The sequence below is a fragment of the Salvelinus sp. IW2-2015 genome, linkage group LG16 (genome assembly GCF_002910315.2).
Source record: "Salvelinus sp. IW2-2015 linkage group LG16, ASM291031v2, whole genome shotgun sequence".
NCBI lineage: Eukaryota > Metazoa > Chordata > Actinopteri > Salmoniformes > Salmonidae > Salvelinus > Salvelinus sp. IW2-2015.
Genome location: NC_036856.1, coordinates 11964046 through 11984333, shown reverse-complemented (window position 1 = coordinate 11984333; position 20288 = coordinate 11964046). Strand labels below are relative to the sequence as shown.

The 20288-nt window shown below is 42.0% G+C and overlaps 1 protein-coding gene across 1 annotated transcript in view; it reads left to right on the top strand.

Moving 5' to 3' along the window:
• The first annotated feature begins 1598 nt into the window (after positions 1-1598).
• The window catches only part of cers4a (ceramide synthase 4a), a 30997-nt gene continuing 12307 nt past the window's right edge, over positions 1599-20288 (top strand). The window contains exons 1-8 of the mRNA XM_024003695.2: positions 1599-1757; positions 9708-9878; positions 13982-14099; positions 17112-17230; positions 17344-17401; positions 17526-17576; positions 19245-19337; positions 20037-20165. Coding sequence (XP_023859463.1) covers positions 9709-9878; positions 13982-14099; positions 17112-17230; positions 17344-17401; positions 17526-17576; positions 19245-19337; positions 20037-20165 — 738 coding nt within the window. The 5' untranslated portion in view covers positions 1599-1757; position 9708. The remainder of the gene's footprint in view (positions 1758-9707; positions 9879-13981; positions 14100-17111; positions 17231-17343; positions 17402-17525; positions 17577-19244; positions 19338-20036; positions 20166-20288) is intronic.

Genomic DNA, 20288 nt, shown 5'->3' with positions numbered 1-20288 from the left:
CTATCAGATTTTGGAACCTATCCTATTTAATTCTATAGGAGTCCAATAGGACTGGTTCCAAAATTGGATAGGATTTTCTTTTGGATTATAATAGGATTTTGTATTATTGGAATCCTGTAGGAGTTAATTTATTGTTTTTCTGACAGGACAGATGTAAGTACAGATAGGAAGTGTAACGTCTTTCTTCTGTGGACGAATAGAATACGTAACAAACAAACAAAAATAACGACAAACGAGAATAACACGAAACGAAACAGTTCTGTCTGGTGCATACACACAAAGACTGAAGACAACCACCCACAAAACCCACCACAAAACAGGCTACCTAAATATGGTTCCAAATCAGAGACAATGACTAACAACACCTGCCTCTGATTGAGAACCATATCAGGCCAAACATAGAAACGGGAAAACTACACACACAACATAGAATGCCCACTCAGCTCACGTCCTGACCAACACTAAAACAAAGAAAACACAAAAGAACTATGATACAGAACTAGATACAGAAAGTGATTAAGGGCACAGACTCCACACCAGACTCCAGCACAATGATGTTTTCGAATAGATTATTGTATATAAAATCCTTTAGGATAGAATCTTATGGGAATCCAAAAGAACTGGTTCCAAAATCTGATATGATTTTTCTATTGGATTCTAATTGGATCCTTGTATTGGAATGATATAGGATTCTATAGGATTTCAATGTTTTTTTTTCTCCTATAGGATTTCTATCAATTTTGTCAATGGGAATTGTATAGATATTTACATCAAATTCTAAAGGATTTATCCTGAAAACTTGGCTATAAACTATAGTTAAATTGGCTGCTTAACATATGGAGCACCCACCCTCCAAACCTCTTAGACAATTACCTATGAAGGTGGACAGTGAACACGTGAACTATAATAACATCATAAGCAACCAATATTGAACTGTCACTTGAGATTGTAAAACCGCCTGCCCAGTAGCTACCTCGTATGGGACACAATGTGAGTAAACATTTGCATCTGGTGCATGTGTCACACATTGAAATTATTGTGCCAACTGCAACACCAATAGCTGTGAAAGTACTGAGATTGTCTGCACGGTTATTTACATTTGTGACAAAAATGATTCTATTGGAAAAATCACTAATACTATAGGATTTTTTGACTAGGGTTCTATAGAGCTCGCCATTATAGTCCTACAAAACAGAAATTATTTACTTCTGGTTCGTTCAGCCATTCCTATGGGCAAAATTAATGGGGAAAGAATACGGTTTTGGAATAAACGCCGAAAATAAGGTTAACACAGGTTTATGAGATTTTATACATTTTTTCTATAAGATAATATCAGTCAGTTAACATGACCTTTATGAATTATGAAGCCTTTTTTATTATTACATAAATACTTCAGAAATCACAAAAAGTGACGTTAGCTGATGAAGATTATCTCATAGAACAAAACATAGGTACTCTTCTATTTTCGACGTTTATCCAAAAACCCTCTAACGAACCATGGCGGAGTTAGTGCCTACAAAAAGACGCCATTACTATTGCTCTCTATTGCCTAGATGGGAAAAACGGGGAAAGCGCCATATTTACCGCCTTATGTTCAGCGTGTTGATGTGAGCGGTGCTTTTCCCCGTGTTCGGTTTGAAGGATACGTGGCGCGCGCCCGCCACAAACAGAGGCAGGTTGCGTCAATCGGCTCCTGCTTGCCGGATAACCGCTGTGACAACACTGTGCTCCCCATCCCATTATTCGAGAGTGGACAGGTAATCTCAATGTTGTTGTTAATTTAAATCAATTTCAGTAACACCGAACGTTTTCCATAATGCCTTTTTGCGAATTGATGTTGTAGGCTACCCAATAGATTGCTATTGTTGATCTATTATCTATTTGTTGTTGTAGGTTATTGAGACAGGTTTGTTGAAGATTACGGGGCTGAACCTATAGGCTATACATCGTTTTATTATGTAATCGATTTAAGGCGTATCCTGCGCTTACTTTCCATTTGACTGAAAACGTTGCTTTCTTTGACTGGGCCTTGTTTTGGTCTCTATCTCAGACAGTAGGCTACATTAGGAGCGATTTATCAATTAATCAAAGGGCCACGCCAAATGTTTAATTTAGTAATTGAGTCGTTATGGTAGGAGAATGCATTGGTATTTATCACCACGCTGATAAATGCAGAGAAATTACCTGAATAAGGCATATTAAGGCAAGTGATCTCCAATCGCGCAAGGTTGATGGAGAGAGGTGCGCACTCATGAATACGGGGACTGTTTGCATTGCTGTTCAGTGAGGGGAGGTCCATACCCACACAACAACAATTATATCAACTTGATAAATCAAAATCAAATCAGTTTATCGGGCAGCTAAATGCTTATTTTACTCGCTCCTAACAATGCAGTAAAACAATTAAAAGGGGGGATACAAGAAATCAAGAACAGCAGGACGAATATGATTAACAACCCAAATAGCGCTGTAGCAGGAATTAAATGCAATCTTTAAGAATGTGTAATATGCGGGATATTAATCGGGGTCTCCCATGGGGAGCAAGTTCCAATATGACCATGAGACCAAGAGGAAATTCCCAGATCCGGCAGACACTGGTTTTGAAGTTTGCAGGTGGGGCCACCTCATCACTTGACAAGACTCATGTCAGCTACATAGAGCCCCACAGTGGAGGTATCATAATACCCATAACCTAGTGGTCAAACCGGGAAATGGTTCCAATCGTTTTTCCCCCATTCATTTTTCCCATAGGGGATTTTAGAAACACTTAAAATAAGGGCTGTTTCGTTTAGGCTTACCCTGGCATGATGTTTTAATAACCATGAAAATATTTCTCGTTCAAGGTGATCTCTAATATTAAGGTAGTATTGAGGTATTGCTCGCCTGAGGTACCTCATGATAATCTGTAGACCACACTATCTACCAAGAGAGTTCTCATCTATATTTTTGTAGCCGTCTATTTACTACTACAAACCGATGCTGGCACTAAGACCGCACTCAATGAACTGTATAAATCCATGAGCAAACAAGAAAATGCTCATCCAGAAGCATCGCTCCTAGTGGCCGCAGACTTTGATGCAGGCAAACTTAAATCTGTTTTACCTCATTTCTACCATCATGTCACATGTGCAACCAGAGGAAAAACAACTCTAGGCCACCTTTACTCCACACACAAAGCTCTCCCTCGCCCTCCATTTGGAAAATCTGACCATAATTATATCCTCCTGATTCCTGCTTGCAAGCAAAAACTAAAACAGAAAGTACCAGTGACTCGCTCAATACGGACGTGGTCAGATGACATGGATGCTATGCGACTGTTTTGCTAGCACAGACTGGAATATGTTCCGGGATTCATCCAATGGCATTGAGGAGTATACCACCTCAGTCACCGACTTCATCAATAAGTGCATCGAGGACGTTGTCCCCACAGTGACCGTACGTACATATCCTAACCAGAAGCCATGGATTACAGGCAACATCCTCACCGAGATAAAGGCTATAGCTGCTGGTTTCAAGGAGCGGGACACTAATCCAGACCCTTATAAGAAATCCCATTATACTCTGAGACGAACCATCAAACAGGCAAAGCATCAATACAGGACTAAGATTGAATCCTACTACACTGACGCTCGTCGGATGTGGCAGGGCTTGCAAACTATTACGGACTACAAAGGGAAACCCAGCCACGAGCTGCCCAGTGACGCGAGCCTACCAGACGAGCTAAATGCTTTTTAAGCCTGCTTTGAGGCAAGCAACGCTGAAGCATGCATGAGAGCTGTTCTGGACAACTGTGTGATCACGCTCTCCATAGCCGATGTGAGCAAGACCTTTAAACAGGTCAACATTCACAAGGCCGCGGGGCCAGATGGATTACCAGGACGTGTACTCAGAGCATGCGCGGACCAACTGGCAAGTGTCTTCACTGACATTTTCAACCTCTCGAGTCTCCAATATCTACATGTTTCAAGCAGACCACCATAGTCCCTGTGCCCAAGAAAGCAACGGTAACCTGCCTACCTACCGTCCCATAGCACTCACATCTGTAGCTATGAAGTGCTTGAAAGGCTGGTCATGGCTCACATCAACACCATCCTTACGGAAACCCACTCCAATTCGCATACCCCCCTAGCAGATCCACAGATGATGCAATCTCAATTGCACTCCACACTACCCTTTCCCATCTGGACAAAAGGAACACCTATGTGAGAATGCTGTTAATTGACTACTGCTCAGCATTCAACACCATAGTGCCCACAAAGCTTATCACTAAGCTAAGGACCCTGGGACTAAACACCTCCCTCTGCAACTGGATCTTGGACTTCCTGAAAGGCCGCCCCCAGGTGTTAAGGGTAGGCAACAACACATCTGCCACGCTGATCCTCAACACATACCCTCAGGGGTATGTGCTTAGTCCCCTCCTGTACTCCCTGTTCAGCCACAGCTGCATGGTAAAGCACGACTTCAAGACCATCATTAAGTTTGCTGACGACACAACGGTAGTAGGTCTGAACACCGACAATGACGAGACAGCCTATAGGGAGGAGATCAGAGATTTGGCAGTGTGGTGTCAGGACAACAACCTCTCCCTCAACGTGAGCAAGACAATGGAGATGATCGTGGACTACAGGAAAAGGAGGGCCAAACACGCCCTCATTCACATCGATGGGGCTGTAGTGGAGTGGGTCGAGCGTTTCAAGTTCCTTGGTGTCCACATCACCAACAAACTATCACGGTCCAAACACACCAATAAAGTCGTGAAGAATGCACCACAATGCCTTTTCCCCCTCAGGAGACTGATAAGATTTGGCATGGGTCCCCAGATCCTCAAAAAGTTCTACAGCTGCACCATCGAGAGTATCCTGACCGGTTGCATCACCGCCTGGTATGACAACTGCTCGACATCCGACGTAAGGCGCTACAGAGGGTAGTGCGTACAGCCCAGTACATCACTGGGGCCAAGCTTCCTGCCATCCAGGACCTATATACTAGGCAGTGTCAGAGGAAGGCCCAAAAATTTGCCAAAGACTAGTCACCCAAGTCATAGACTGTACTCTCTGCTATCGCACGGCAAGCCCAAGTCTAGGCCCAAAAGGCTCCTTAACTGCTTCTATCCCCAAGCCATAAGACTACTGAACAATTAATCAAATGGCCACCCAGACTATTTTCATTGACCTCACTCCCATCCATTGTTTTTACACTGCTGCTACTTGCTGTTTATTATCTATGCATTGTCACTTTACCCCTAGCTACATGTACAAATTACCTCGACTGACTTGTACCCCCACACTTTGACTTGGTACCAGTACCCCCTGTATATAGCCTCATTATTGTTATTTTATTGTGTTACTTATTTTTAGTTTAGTTTATTTAGGAGATATTTTCTTAACTCTATTTTCTTAAAACTTCAATGTTGCTTAAGGGCTTGTAAGTAAGAGTTTCACAGTAAGGTCTACACCTGTTGTATTCGGAGCATATGACAAATAACATTTGATTTGATCTCTGTCTTAGACCGTTAGACCAAGAGGAAATTCCCTCGAAGGTCGTGGTGGGCTACCTCATCACGTGACCATGACTGACTCATGTCCACTACATATGTACAACGGTAGAATTTACACAAGATCAGCTAAGAATGATATGTACAGCAGTAGATACAGTATATTAGATTGAACTATGTCAAGAATCCAGTGTATAAATAAATGTCTGGTATATATAAACAGTCTAACTAAAATAAAATGTATAGTAGTAGAAATATTATGATGAGCTATGTCGGGGATACAGTATTTAAATACACAGTGTGAAACAGGAAGTGACCATGGTTCAATGTCTCTATAGCAGTGGTGAAAAACTTTTTCTGAATCAAGATCACTTTCTGTGTCAAAAGCCGAAATCTTTAAAAAAACATTAGCCTATGCAACATTAAACAATTAAAAACAGTTCTGTAGTATTGAAGTTTGTGCAGTAGGCCAGTGGATCCCAACCTTTTTTGGTTACTGCCCCACCAAGTACATTTAGCTCTGCCCAGAGTACCCGTGAAGTACCCCCTTATGTGCATTTTACCATTAATCCCAGTGGTGCAACTTTCACTGGGGACGAGTGGCATGTCCCCCCCACATTCTGAAATTGCATTTCTGTCCCCCCCTGTTTTATCATTGGAATGTGATACAAGACAAGGCAACGGTGTGCTTTAGGACCATCCGGACGCCTTCGAGCAGTCGAGTAGGCTGTTTTGAGTGTTTATCCGACTGGATAAAAAATGTGGTCCCCCCCACTTCAAAAAACAAAGTTGCAGCCCTGATTAAGCCTATGGTTTCATGAGTCTTCTCAAGTACCCCCTGTGGAAAGGCCAAGTACCCCCGGTTGCAAAATACTGCAGTAGGCTATAAGCCCAATACATTGCATATTGGCATATTGCATATTGGCTACGCTTGAATTGCCCTGTCAATGTTGTTCTTAGACCATTTTGAAATAATATATTTTTACTGGACTGATGGCCTCATCTGGTCAGTCTGAGGGGAAGGAGAGAGCAGCGGTGAGGCTGCCTCTCACCCGACTCACAGTCCCTCCTCTCCCCCTCCCTACGCTTAAAAAAGGGGACTCAGTCTTCCAGCTGATGGCGAAACTATGACCAGAGAAAGTGAAATATTCCTTAATATTAAAAAATGGTAGCAAATAACAACACAAGCTTATCTAAATGTAAATTTTATGGCTTTTAAAACTGTTGGACAAAGTGTTGACAGTGCTGAATAACAACTTAAACATGAACTTACTCATAAAAACAGCAGGTCTTTGCTGTATTCGTTGAGTCTCTCTCTAGTCATGGTTTTAAAAGTTTTGAAATCTCGCATTATCAACTTTGCTGTGTGTTCGAGGCGTCTTTTTATAGTCTATGGTGCAAGGAAACTATGCAGACAAAGTGATCTGAGTTATCTGATTGGCCAACGGTAAGCCTATAGGTGCACTTGATTTGATCTCTGGGCCTGCCGGGTGGGCAGAGTTATACCTTCAAATCAAACAATTTTTTTGGGAATGCTGTTTAACAGTCTGATGGCCTTGAGATAGAAGCTGTTTTTCAGTCTCTCGGTCCCAGCTTTGATGCACCTGTACTGACCTCGCCTTCTGGATGGTAGCAGGGTGAACAGGCAGTGGCTCGGGTGGTTGTTGTCCTTGATGATCATTTTGGCCTTCCTGTGACATCGAGTGCTGTAGGTGTCCTGGAGGGCAAGTAGTTTGCCCCTGGTGATGTGTTGTGTAGACCGCACCACCCTCTAGAGAGCACTGTGGTTGTGGGCGGTGCAGTTGCCGTACAGGATGCTCTCAATTGTGCATCTGTAAAAGTTTGTGAGGGTTTTAGGTGACAAGCCACATTTTTTCAGCATCCTTACACACACGCATCCAACGCTGCTATCCCATGCTATAGAGCAGTGATCACCAACCGGTCGATCAGCCATTCCTAGTCCATCACTAAACATTTCTGTAAAAAACCCAACAATAAAGCCTTGCGTTCCTATTTTTTWAATTAATTTCACGCTGTTGATGGTAGGTGTACACTGTCTGTGTGGGTGGACCATTTCAGTTTGTCCGTGATGTGTAGGAACTTAAAACTTTCCACCTTCTCCACTGCTGTCCCATCGATGTGGATGGGGGGTGCTTCCTCTGCTGTTTCCTGAAGTCCACGATCATCTCCTTTGTTTTGTTGACGATGAGTGAGACTCATGAAATGGTTCAAAATGAGAACACTTTGCCTTCCTAGCACTAGGGCTTGTATCAATGGGAATGGGAGTGGGACCGGCAAAGATATCATGTTACCAAAAGGTGTCCGCTACTCCAAAAATCCCACTCCACTCACGCACGTAGATCAACGGAGTGAATCTTGTAAATAGTAACCTTTAGCTTGTGTGTGTTTTGTGTGAGTTAGTGTGCATCACCTTGTAGACAGCTAGTGATGTTCAACAGTCTGATGGCCTGGTAATAGAAGCAGTTTTTCTGTCGCCGGTAGGACGATAGCTGAGCGAACAGTCCATGGCTTGGGTGGCTGAGATCCTTAATGATCTTCTTGGCCACCCTTTGACACTGGGTGCTGTAGATGTCCTGGAGGGCAGGCAGCGGGCTCCCAGTGATGCGTTGTGAAGCGGGACTAAAGTCCATTACTAGGCAACCAGACCTTCAATCAAATAATGTTATGGTCTCTAATGGTCTTCAATAGTGAAAGTCCCAAACAAACACTGTATAGTGTTTTGTAATGGTATTGGGTTCTATTAGGATCGGCACAACATTTTAGTCCCTTGCCCATTTCTCCATTAACGTTTTGGATTTGTAGGAAAAGTCTTCATATGAGAATTGCACCATAGGGATAACCCTCTCAGAGAGCTGCCACTTGTTGGACTATTCAAGGCGAGTTGGGTTGAAGCATTAGAGACAAACTGAATTTCTTTCATGGAGGTCTGGCTTGAATTGTGAGGATGACCACACAATTTATTTTCATAATGAGCCAAATCTATTGGTTTTCTACCCAAAATTGCAAAGGAAATGTTGTGATCTATTTAATAAACACAAGAGACCAGCAAATCGAATAAAAGAGTGTGGCGCTATAGCAGGAACAGTGGTATCTAGTGGTCAAAACCTGGTACTTTCACAATACTTTATGTTAAATAATGCAAGCGACTTCAATGGCAAATTTCTCTGAATGGTGAAAAAAACGATCTCCAGATTCACAGGGAATACATTACATAGTATGGAGAAGCAATACTTACAAGCCACAGCGTCATACTACTTGTCAAACATAGAGATCGGATACTGTATACTGGTTGTTGGGGTGGGATGGCATGGGGTGCGGGGGATCCGTGGGTGGCTTTTGAATTTCTTTTGGGAATTCCTTCGTGTCTTACTCATGGGTAGAAAGAKGTTTGGTCCAAATCGAATGTTGGGTGCTATATTTATTGAATATTATCTGAATTCTATAAATTAAAATGGGCATTTTGGGTGCAATCAATTAGCTTAATTTCTCAGAGATCAAATTATATTTCAACAAAATACATTTTCAGGAATGCTAATCGTAACTGTTACTTACTACAGAAACGATTTCAGACAAATCTGAAATAAGTGTTGAATTCCCCTTTCCTGTACTTTTTTAAGTGAAACGAACCTTAAGCAAACTTTCTTGTTTACTTTTTGTTAATAAAATACTTTTTCAATTATAGTTTTTAATCCCGGTCCTGAGTTAATGTGTAGCGGCTAATTGTATAGCTAATAGGCTAAGGTGAATGAAGCTACAGCAATGAATGTGATAATGGCTAGGGTAATTAAAAAAAAAAAAGTTTTACGGTAAATGTGCTTCAACTTTCTTAAAATGTATTGGATGGGGGGAGACCACACTAAAACTCAGACCCTGACTATGGCCCTGGTCATACAGGGTAATGAAACCTATGTGTAATTTTGTAATTTTGATGAATTATCCCTTTAAGCCTCACACACAGACTTCATGTTGGCTCTAACTATGATTCTGTCTGTGAAGTGTGAATCAAGGACACATACCGTCTTGTTCACTCTCTTTAGCTTGTCATATTTCATTTGGAGGTTCCCAGCCGCTGTCTTCTCCATAAATATGAATAATAGCAGCATCAATGTTTCAGCAGGCACAGACACTTCTGAGGATCGAGCTCTCAAACATTATCCTCTCCTTTCACCCTCCCCTCTCCTCTCCTCTGTAGGATGGAAGGACTGCTGGACCAATGGCTATGGAAGGAGGAGTACTGGCTGCCTCCGGGGGTCACCTGGAAGGACATAGAGATCGAGGGGGACCGCTACCCTCTACCTCGGGACCTCTTCTACACCCTGCCGCTGGCTCTGGGCTTCATCGTCCTGCGCTACGTCTTTGAGAGGTGAGGGGGCGCGGGGGTCCCCCCCCCTTTTTTAAAGGAACTCAGTCCGGCTTTCAACTTATTCTTAAAATATTTAAGAGAAGAATACACAAGGTGTGATTTCTAAATTGGGTAGTGCATCATCAGTTTTCCTCTTGTCATGTTAGTCATTTCATACCTAGAGCTATTTATAACTTGTCAGAAATGTGTTCATTCAAATATCACATGAATACACATTAGAAATGTCTAAATTTATAGAATTGCAAGAAAATGAGCATTAACTGCACAAGTTTGGGAACCCCTTTCTTATTGGATAGTACATCCCCGTTTTGTTCCGTTAACTTTGTGTTTAGTGACTATGACCCTGTCTGCTGTCGGCTTTTGCCCTTTGGAAGTATTCCAAGTAGACTTCATGCCTGATGAGTAGTCAGCTTTTGCTGGGGCTGTAAAATGTCTTTCTGTTAGGTTCATATTAACTCAGGCTGTGGCAGAAAGCTGATGGTGTGTCTGTCTGTCAGGCTGATGGACAGTAGATAGACATGGGTTGGGTTACAGCAGACGCTGAGGATGATATGCACTCGATGGTTTCCCAGAAGCCGCTGGATATCAAAAATACGATTCTTCCTCATCTTAACTTAAATTTATTCAGGGGAGCCCAATTGAGACCAGGGTTTCATTTTCAATGGTGCCCTGAAAACAAACAGTTCCCAAATCAACATATTCATTCAATAAAACAGCAAAACAAAGAAACTACAAGATACAAGAGATACACTACATTTCACCAACACAAATAAATTATTACAATCAACCAAAACACTTGCAAACTTCAGTGAATTCATTCCTCATCAGCGTTCTAAACTGGTCTATTGCCACCAGGGATTCAAGATGTAATGAGAATGGTAAATTATTCCAAACTCAAGGCTGGTTTACCTACTGTAGGTTGGTAGAGACACMAGGGACCTCAAGAGTTAACCAACCCTGTGAGTGGGTTTGATGCCTCGTATAATTATACTTTAACAGAGAAGTGAGATATTTTGGAAGCTTGTGCAGTAGAGCTTTGTACACAAAAAGGAAGAAATTATGGAATATAGAGCGGTCTAGCCGACCTTCTGATAAAGGATGCGGTGATGAGTATTAAACCTCTCACCTCTGATAAAGCGAATCCACAGTACTTATGATAGAATTCTGTAGTAAACTGTAGTATACTGTAGAATACTATACTACACACTGTACCAATCCTCAATCATGTGTAGTACTTAGTATAGAATGTTGTAGTATACTATAGAATACTATAATAAATACTACAGTATTATCCACCAAAAAAACACTATTGTAAATACTACAGAAATGTTCACACAAACACTAGTCTGAAAAAAAAATATTTCAACTCTAGTAAATACTACAGTATTTTATTTGCATATACCCTGCCTATCCCCCCCAACACACACACACACACACACACATCTATGTCAAAGATAATAAAACAGAAACACTTTAGAAAATACTACAGTAAATACTTCAGCATACTACAGTCTGCAAAAACACTACAGTAAATACTATAATATATCGTACATTTTTTTTACTACATTATTATACTATAGTATACTGTAAATAGTACGGTATACTACAGTAAATACTACATGACCTACTACAGGAGAAAAAACAGGTCCTGTAGAGAAATAGGCTACTGGTTTCAATGGCATATGGAATGGCATWTGGAAGTCTTTATAAAAGAATTGCCTGCATGTTTGGTTGGATTTTGGCTAGGTTTTGAAGCAAGGTAAGACATGCCTCATAATATGTAGTYAKAGGTTCAGGTTTCAAACAYTTAAGTKAATATTTTCAAAATGCATACTGCATCCAGCTCYTTGCAAAGTGGTGGGTGACGCACTGAAGCCTACCTTGTTGCCTATGCACTTGAATGGCGAATGGGAAGCGCGTTTKAATTACCAGTTGATTAAAAAGAGCTACGATTTGTATTTCTCGTGGCCATTGTTTTTTTTTACGTTTTTTTTTTTTACATGCGATTGCCTTTATAATTGTTGCACAATGATTGGGCTTATTAAACCACATGTTTTACTCCAGCAGCAACAAACAGCTGTTTGAGCTGTATCAGCAGCTCTCGTGCTACATCAACGGTTATTTCAGTCAATGCATAGGCTAAAATGTATTATTTAACAATGGGATTATTTTTCTCTCCCGGACAATTGGCCGGCACCAATTTTATTTATCAGCTTTACATTTTTTCTATCTGCAAAAAGTGGCTATTACCGGCTAACGGAAACCTTTAACCCAAGGTCATACATGAAATGTTGCACATTGAAGTTCTAAAATGTCACTTTGTAATAAAGCACYGATACAGTTTAGGTAGTTTATTATCTCTAAGGCAGGCAATGAGACAATGGTCACTGAGCTCATTAGCAAAGATTCCATTGGTTGTACACTTATGAGGGGGCGTTTGTCGGAATCATATCCCTCCCAAAAATGTGGGTTTTAAATTGGGGTGGGTTTTGTTATCAGTTAATTTAAATGTAGCTCAGTACAAATATCTTTCAGTTTATCTGATATGGGCATCAACCAATCCAGGTTAAGATCACCAAACATGAATAACTCAGATTTAGCATAGTTAGACAGCAAGTCAGACAATTTGCTAAGAGCAATTGGGAGCAAAACGGGAAAACACTGCACATAGAGATCTGTTCCCAGGTGTGTTATAACAACATTATTGTAACAACGTTTCAACGATTTAGAAAACGGTTTCTAAAACCTGATGACGATCATAGGGTCAAAACATTGTTATAGTAAATGTACTTGGGAGCGTTTATCCAGCTTTTTTAATGGGCAATTAAAAATAGGGCCAGGAGTTTCTCCTGACGCAGAAAAGCTCTATAATCCTGACACAGATCCGTTGCAGTCAAATTTGCTAATAAACCTATGGGAGCATTCTAACAATGTGCAGGTGTTTTTCTTCTTGTCCTCGTGGCATTTATTGTACATTGCACCTGTGGACATTAGTTGTAGATTTTTGTACTGTACACTACATTAGAGCTGGAAGCCATGTGGAGGCAGAGGCCAGAAATGTAAAGTGGAGGGCTCAGGCATGGAGACAGAAAGAACAGAAGTCTGATGGAGCGATCGATAGGACACTCATTTTTTGCATGTTTTTCCTTATCAGTTATTTCCTCACGGTTTATTGGTGTACTGTACTGTACCTGGGCAGGGCTGAGCTGTGTGTCAGTCACAACACACACGTGCAGGCGTACGTGTTTCATGAGGTGAGGTGAGATACGCAGGGCCAGGGCAGGGAGGGGTTTGTTTACATGCGAGTAGTAGTCGTCAGTGGGGACTTCATTAGCAGCAGGTGTTTCCTTTGGGGTTCCTGTAACCGGAAAGCCCTGGAGTCTCCGAGCTAAATTACTCTGAACTTCCATCACTTCTGATCTCCCTGCCTGCCCACTTACCTATGATTATCTCTCAGGTAGAGGTTCACACACTTAAACTGTACACACATACTGTAGAAATACACACACAGGTACGCACACACACACTCTTACCTGTACCCTTTCCCACCCATGCACCCAATCCCACAAGCACACCCTCTCACTCAGACACACAAACATAGATCAAGTGTCCCTGGAGGTGTAGTATCAATTTAGCACAAAGGTTGTCTGGCCCAATGTGACACTAAGTGTATGGGAATGGGACAGGCTCCAGCGGTTGTCAGTTCATTTGTTATGTTATGTTGAAGACTGACATGGAGTGACATGAGGAGCTCTCGTGTTTTTGCTCTTTGTTGTTGAGGAGATAATAGTTATGCCTTAAGTGATATTCTATTCCAGGAATTTTTCCTAACCACCTGACTGTTTTTCACCCCACCTGACATACGCAATGAAAACTCTGGGGCCTGTTATAGGCTATAATATAACTAGGACCTGGAGTGTTTTGTAGTACGCAAAACACCCGGTCTTAAGCTATTCACCAATAGTGCCCAGTGCACTTCCTTTGACCAAAATACTGCAGCTTTGGTCAAAAGCAGTGTGACATATGGAAAATAGGGCATAACTGACATTTGCCTTTGCATTGAACTACTGCAGAACTCTATTTTCTGTCTGTCTTCTCTACAGGGTCATAGCCATGCCACTAAGCAGACAGCTGGGGGTGAGAGACAGGGTGCGGGTTCGAGCCCTGCCTGTCCCAAAGCTGGAGACATTTTACAAACAGAACAAACAGCAACCCTCACAGGTCAGTTATAAATCTCCTTCATCCATCTCTGTCACTCTGTTAGTGGGATATGGAATATTCATTTATAGAAACATATATGATTGATTCTGAAATTGATAAGGAGTATGTTTTTAGCAAACTCTACACATAGCATTACAAATATTGCAGCTAGTACTCATGAGATAAGATACAATTTCTCCCCTGGAGAATCTATATTGCTTCATGAGTATAGCCCTCAAGTAGAATTATAAACTGGGTGGTTCGAGCCCTGAATGCTGATTGGCTGAAAGCCGTGGTATATCAGACTGTATTACCATGTGTATGACAAAACATGTATTTTTACTACTCTAATTACATTGGTAACCAGTTTAGAAATAGAAACTCTATTGCTTGAGTATAGCCCTCAAGTAGAATTAGAGCATTGGTGCATAAAGGTTGAGTTGTAATTATATGGTTTACTGGGTGAATGGGGATCAGGTTGAAGTTAAAGTCGTTTCTGCTATAATAGGGAACTGTTATGTGGAACTCGTTTAGGGGTATCAGGTTAGGGTTGGGTTTAGGGTCTACTATTGTGGGTTGTAGTACACCAGGAAATGATAAGATAGTTGTTTATTAGCCAGGTATATTTGGTGGAATAGGATAAATAATAGAGTACTTCCTTGGGTAAAACCCTTAAATGCTTTGGAAGGCACTGTTCTAGTGGCCCATCCCTTCCTTGTCAGTCAGGTAGGTACAGGTCATATTTTATAGCTTGGCTCTGTTCACATGGAAATGTTCCACCTTTTTACTCGTTAGGAGTAACAAGGCAGAATTTGCAAATGTTGACATGTTGGACTGTACATCTGCTGAGGCATGTGTCTCCTCGTTTACAAGTACAAATCTCTGATAGTAGAAATACCATAGTATATGGATATACACAAATCCTATTCTCTCTGTGCATTTAGACATTGTCTTCTGTCTATTGTTGAAACAGGTTATGTTGTTGGTGAAGTATCTGTGTTAGAACGTCTTCCTGCCTCATTTGTAAACCTCACATTTTCATGAAGCGCATGGGCTCCCTATAGACGTTCCCTGGATTTTCAGTGAAGGTTAATGCTCTCAACATATACAATCACCAGGACTGCACTAGCCACACCCATATTGTGTAACCACCTCATTGGTATGTCACGATGATAAAATCAAATCAGTTCCAAACAAGGTTTAGGTGAGCATTTTGTCTGTCTCTGTGTTCTGCCGTTACTCAGGAGTGACATACACCTACTAATACTAGGAGCCCTCTAGAGTAATTAGGTATCTCCCCACACAAGAGCCATTCTACAGTACAGTAGAAGTATGAGCCTAAGGTGGTGTAAAGTGCCACCCACATGAAAAAATACTATACTATAAATACTGTAATATTCACTAGTGTTTTTGCTGACTTTACTGTAGTATTTACTGTAGTATTTTTGCAGACTAAAGTGTGTTTACTGTAGTATTTACAGTTAACTATAGTATAAATACTGTACTAAAAGGAAACTGTAGTATATACTTTAGTAATTCATGTAGGGTTTGTGCAAACTGTAGTATACTGTAGTATTTACTAGAGTGTTTTTTAAATTTGTATTATCTTTGACATAGAAATGGAGGCTTTCTCTTTCAGGAAACCTACTGGAGAAATACAAAAGATCACATTTTGCATAACCTGTAGGACTGGGATCTGAACCAATAGTTCAGCGCTTCTGTGCTTTTCTATGACCTGTAGGGAACACAATATGGTCTATACTTGGCATGTAGATTTCTCACTTATGGGTGGCACAAAATGTGGTATGGGGAATGAGCAGGGTATATGCAAATGAAATACTGTAGTATTTACTATAGTAAAAGAAAGTGTAGTGTTTTTGCAGACTGTAGTGTTTTTGCGGACATTACTGACAGTGCAGTGTTCTTTTTGCAGATAATACTGTAGTATTCTACAGTATACTACAACATTCTATAGTAAGCACTACACATGATTGAGGGATACTAGCGAAAGAGGAAAGGGGATACCTAGTCAGTTGCACAACTGAATGCATTCAACCGAAATGTGTCTTCCTCATTTAACCCCAATCAGAGGTGCGGGGTGCTGCCTTATCGACATCCAAGTCATCGGCGCCCGGGGATCAGTTGTTGTTGGGGGTTAACTGCCTTGCTCAACTGCAAAACGGCAGATTTTTACACCTTGCCAGCTCAGGGATTTGAACCAGGGACTTTTAGTTTACTGGCCCAACGCTCTTAACTGCTAAGCTACCTGCTGCCCCCACAGTGTGTAGTATAGTATTCTACAATATACTACAGTTTACTTTAGAATTTCACAGTAAGTACTTTAGTATTCTATATTAAACTGTAGTATTTTTTTATGTGGGCAGTGTCACGGCCATCGACTGAAGTAGACCAAGGCGCAGCGTGGTGAGCATTTTCTTTTTATATGAAAAAACACAGAACAAAACAATAAACACTACAAAACAAACCGTGAAGCTAAAGGCTATGTGCCATAAACAAAGTAAACTTCCCACAAAGACAGGTGGGAAAAAGGGCTACCTAAGTATGGTTCTCAATCAGAGACAACGATAGACAGCTGTCCCTGATTGAGAACCATACCCGACCAAAACATAGAAATACAAATAATAGAACATAGAATACCCACCCCAACTCACACCCTGACCAAACCAAAATAGAGACATAAAAAGGATCTCTAAGGTCAGGGCGTGACAGGCAGGGAGGAGCAGAGGGTAGAGGGTATAGCTTGCACAGAGCAGGGATCAGGGGAAGCCAAATGGAGGGATTTAACATATTTGTCATTTTAAAAATCATCATTTTTTTTACATACAAAAAATATTGGAATTCTGCTCTAATGAAGCTGTGATAAAACACCTATTGAGATCATTTAAGGTGCTGAAGAAGGTAATGGGCTATCTCCCTGACAAATCTGTATATGAAAGATATGCTGAGGGTCTTCTTAGGAAAGGAACAGCGGAGCTTCTCTCTCTGAGGTGATTTGGTCCTGTCTGTGTTCAGAGTGAGGTCCTGGGCCTGGGGAAGCATTGTGGTCTCAGTCAGCGCCAGATAGAAACGTGGTTCCGCCAACGCCGCAACCAAGACAGGCCGAGCAACACCAAGAAGTTCTGTGAAGCCTCGTGAGTCAGCTCTCATTCAGAGTTCTATGTATTCATGTGATCCATTTCCTTTCAATGTATAGTTCATAGAAAGCATATTAAGTTATCTTATGACAAATATTTTGTTTTGGCAGTTGGAGGTTCGTTTTCTACCTCATTGCATTTGTAGCAGCGTTTGCCTCCCTGATTGATGTGAGTATATTAAGCACATTCACTTTGGCTACCTTTACCCTAAACAGTGCTACTGCTTCTTGTACTACTACTACTACTAAGAGGCCCTCACTGTGACTATTTGTTCTGTCCCTCTATCCCTCAGACCCCCTGGTTCTGGGACCACAGAGAGTGCTGGCAGGGCTACCCCAAACAAGTGAGTAGAACAGTTCACTTTAACTTTCAGTTGACCAGTGGTTTCCAAACATGTTTGTCCTGTCACTCATCAAAAGCCTATGGAATTGTCCTGTCACCCACTAAGTAAATACATCCAATGTTTCTAGTGACAACCCAATCTACTGTATAGCCACAATAAGCCGCATCCCACACCATTGAGTCTCGAGTCCCAAAACACGATTTGGGAATCTGGAAAACACTGCTTTGGACAATCTCAGGAAACATTCTCTTTCTGCTGTGCTGCACCGCTATTGACAGCTATGTCTGGAAGAACTGAACAACGCCCCTCCAGATAAGAGTTATGACATTCCTACAGGGGACTTAACCTCTCCTCCTCCTTCCCTAAAAGGGATGACCTGAAACAGAAAACACTACAAGTACAAATGACACAGCATCTCTTTCTACACTTAAACCTATCATGACACTGTAACTCCCTAATGCTGTTGCCCTTCCCTTTGTTGAAGCCAGGCTGTGTTCGGTGCCTTGCAGYGAGGGAGGGTGGGATTTCTAGGGGTTAAATGGCTCAGTAAACTTCCCTCTATTGTCTATGGAGTCTTGGAGAGTACTGTTTGGTGGTGGGTGTTTGGGTCACTTCACGGCCATTTTGATTTATCACCTCTTTCTATACATGTACACATCCGCTCTGATTTTAATGTTAAACTTTGACTGTGGAAGCGTGGGGGAACGCTTGCTAAAGGGGGTTTCAAAGCTTCCACTTTAAAGCTTTGGTTGGGAATATGAGGGGGTTTAATAAACAAAGCAGCAATCAGCAATGTACATTTTTGTCATTTAGCAGACAGTCTTATCCAGAGTGACTTACAGGAACAATTAGGGTTAAGTTCCTTGCTCAAAGGCACAGACAGATTTTTTGCCTAGTCGGTTCTGTGATTCAAACCAGCGACCTTTTGATTACTGGCCCGCCCCAGGGGTGCGTTGTTTCAAAGCCTGTGCTTCACTGTGTGTAGAATCCTGAGTTTCTCCATTTCAGTGAAGGGTTATCCCCCAAACATAAGAGCTCCCTGTTGTAAATGCTCAGCTGTGTGGACTCTCAGGCCTGGCAGTGGGCTGGGTGTCTATCTGCTGCTGCTGGGAAAAGGCCTCCTTGGTAAACTCCCCTGACTGACTGATCTCTCCCAGTGCACAGGTGGGGGATGGAGTCAGTCAGTCCACACATTAACTCCTTCCTACCTGGGCTGTGTCTCACTAGTCTCAAAAGGCCTCCTTCCTCTCCCTGGTTTCCTTTCTTTTGTCATCTACCAGTGGAGGCTGCTGAGGGGAGGAAGGCTCATAATAATGCCTGGAACGGAGCAAATTGAATGGCATCAAACACCTGGAAACCATGTTGGATGTTTTTGCTACCATTCCAGTCATTCCAGTCCAGCCATTACTGCTTAGCCAATTAAGATGCCACCAACCTCCTGTGTCATCTACGCTTGTGTGAGAACCGCACAGGTGAAAGCAAATCCCCCCATGTAGACTTCCGTTCCCATAAAGCCTTCAACTTTACTTTTATGTCAGATCGGTGCAGATAAAGGTGAGGAGGGAATTAAAGGAAGTCACTTTAGACTATTGGGATGCACCCCCCGGAGTCATGCTCGGTCACCTTCAACCCCCCTGGTGTTTGTTTTGTTTCTCTCTGTCCCTGCAGCCTGTCGCTGAGGCTCACTACTGGTATTACATCACTGAACTGGGTTTCTATTGGTCCCTGCTGCTCTGTGTCACTGTGGATGTGAAGCGGAAGGTATGTGTCACTCCTGTCTGCACGCACACACGCACGCTCCTGTCTCCATTCACAGTGACCCAGTCCAATCCACAGAACAGCATCAGCTTTCACTGAAAAAAATCATTACTTTCCCTTCCAGATTACAGTTAGTGTTCACAGCAGATTCCCAGCTTGTTTTACTGAAACGTTCATCTCATTTTTATAGTCATGTTTCCCTACAGGAACTGCCCACAGAGGTGGTTGATGTTTTCAAGGATAACTATGTATCTGGACGATGTCCAATGAGGTTTAGTAATTAGAAACAAGTCCAGCCCCTCAGGACCCAGATTACCTGCCCCCCCCCCCTTCTCTCCTCATCCTCTCCTGCTATTCCCTCCCCTCATGGGGACCAACCCCTCCTGGCCTGCTTTGGTCTGACTCAGCTCTCTGTCCATAATCTGAAAAACAGTCAACCTCTCTACTCTGAAACTCATCAGGAACACCCTGTAAAGATAAACTGCTATACAGATAACCAGCAGACACAAGCAGGAGGGGTTCACAGATGTCACGTATATCTGATTTGTACAGTTCTTAAGCAACTTTTTATTTATTTTGTACCATTGATAAATCACTCATACAGGAGAAAGATGAGTGATTTACAGCACCAGAAGTGCAGAACTGCTGAAGCTCAGGTTATAGTATATCCTCTATAGCTGTGTGGTTTGTGTGTGTTTTCAGGATTTCAAGGAACAGATCATCCACCACGTCGCTACCATTTTGCTCATCGGTTTCTCGTACTGTGCCAATTATGTGCGCGTTGGCACACTGGTGATACTAGTCCATGATTCTTCAGACTTCCTCCTGGAGGTAGGAGCTCAGTCTCAGTTTACAAGTCACACACAAATCATACAGACACAGGGAACTAAAGGGGGAATGACATCTCGTATCATAAATGCATGTGGTCAAGCTAATTTGGCACTACCATTTTCC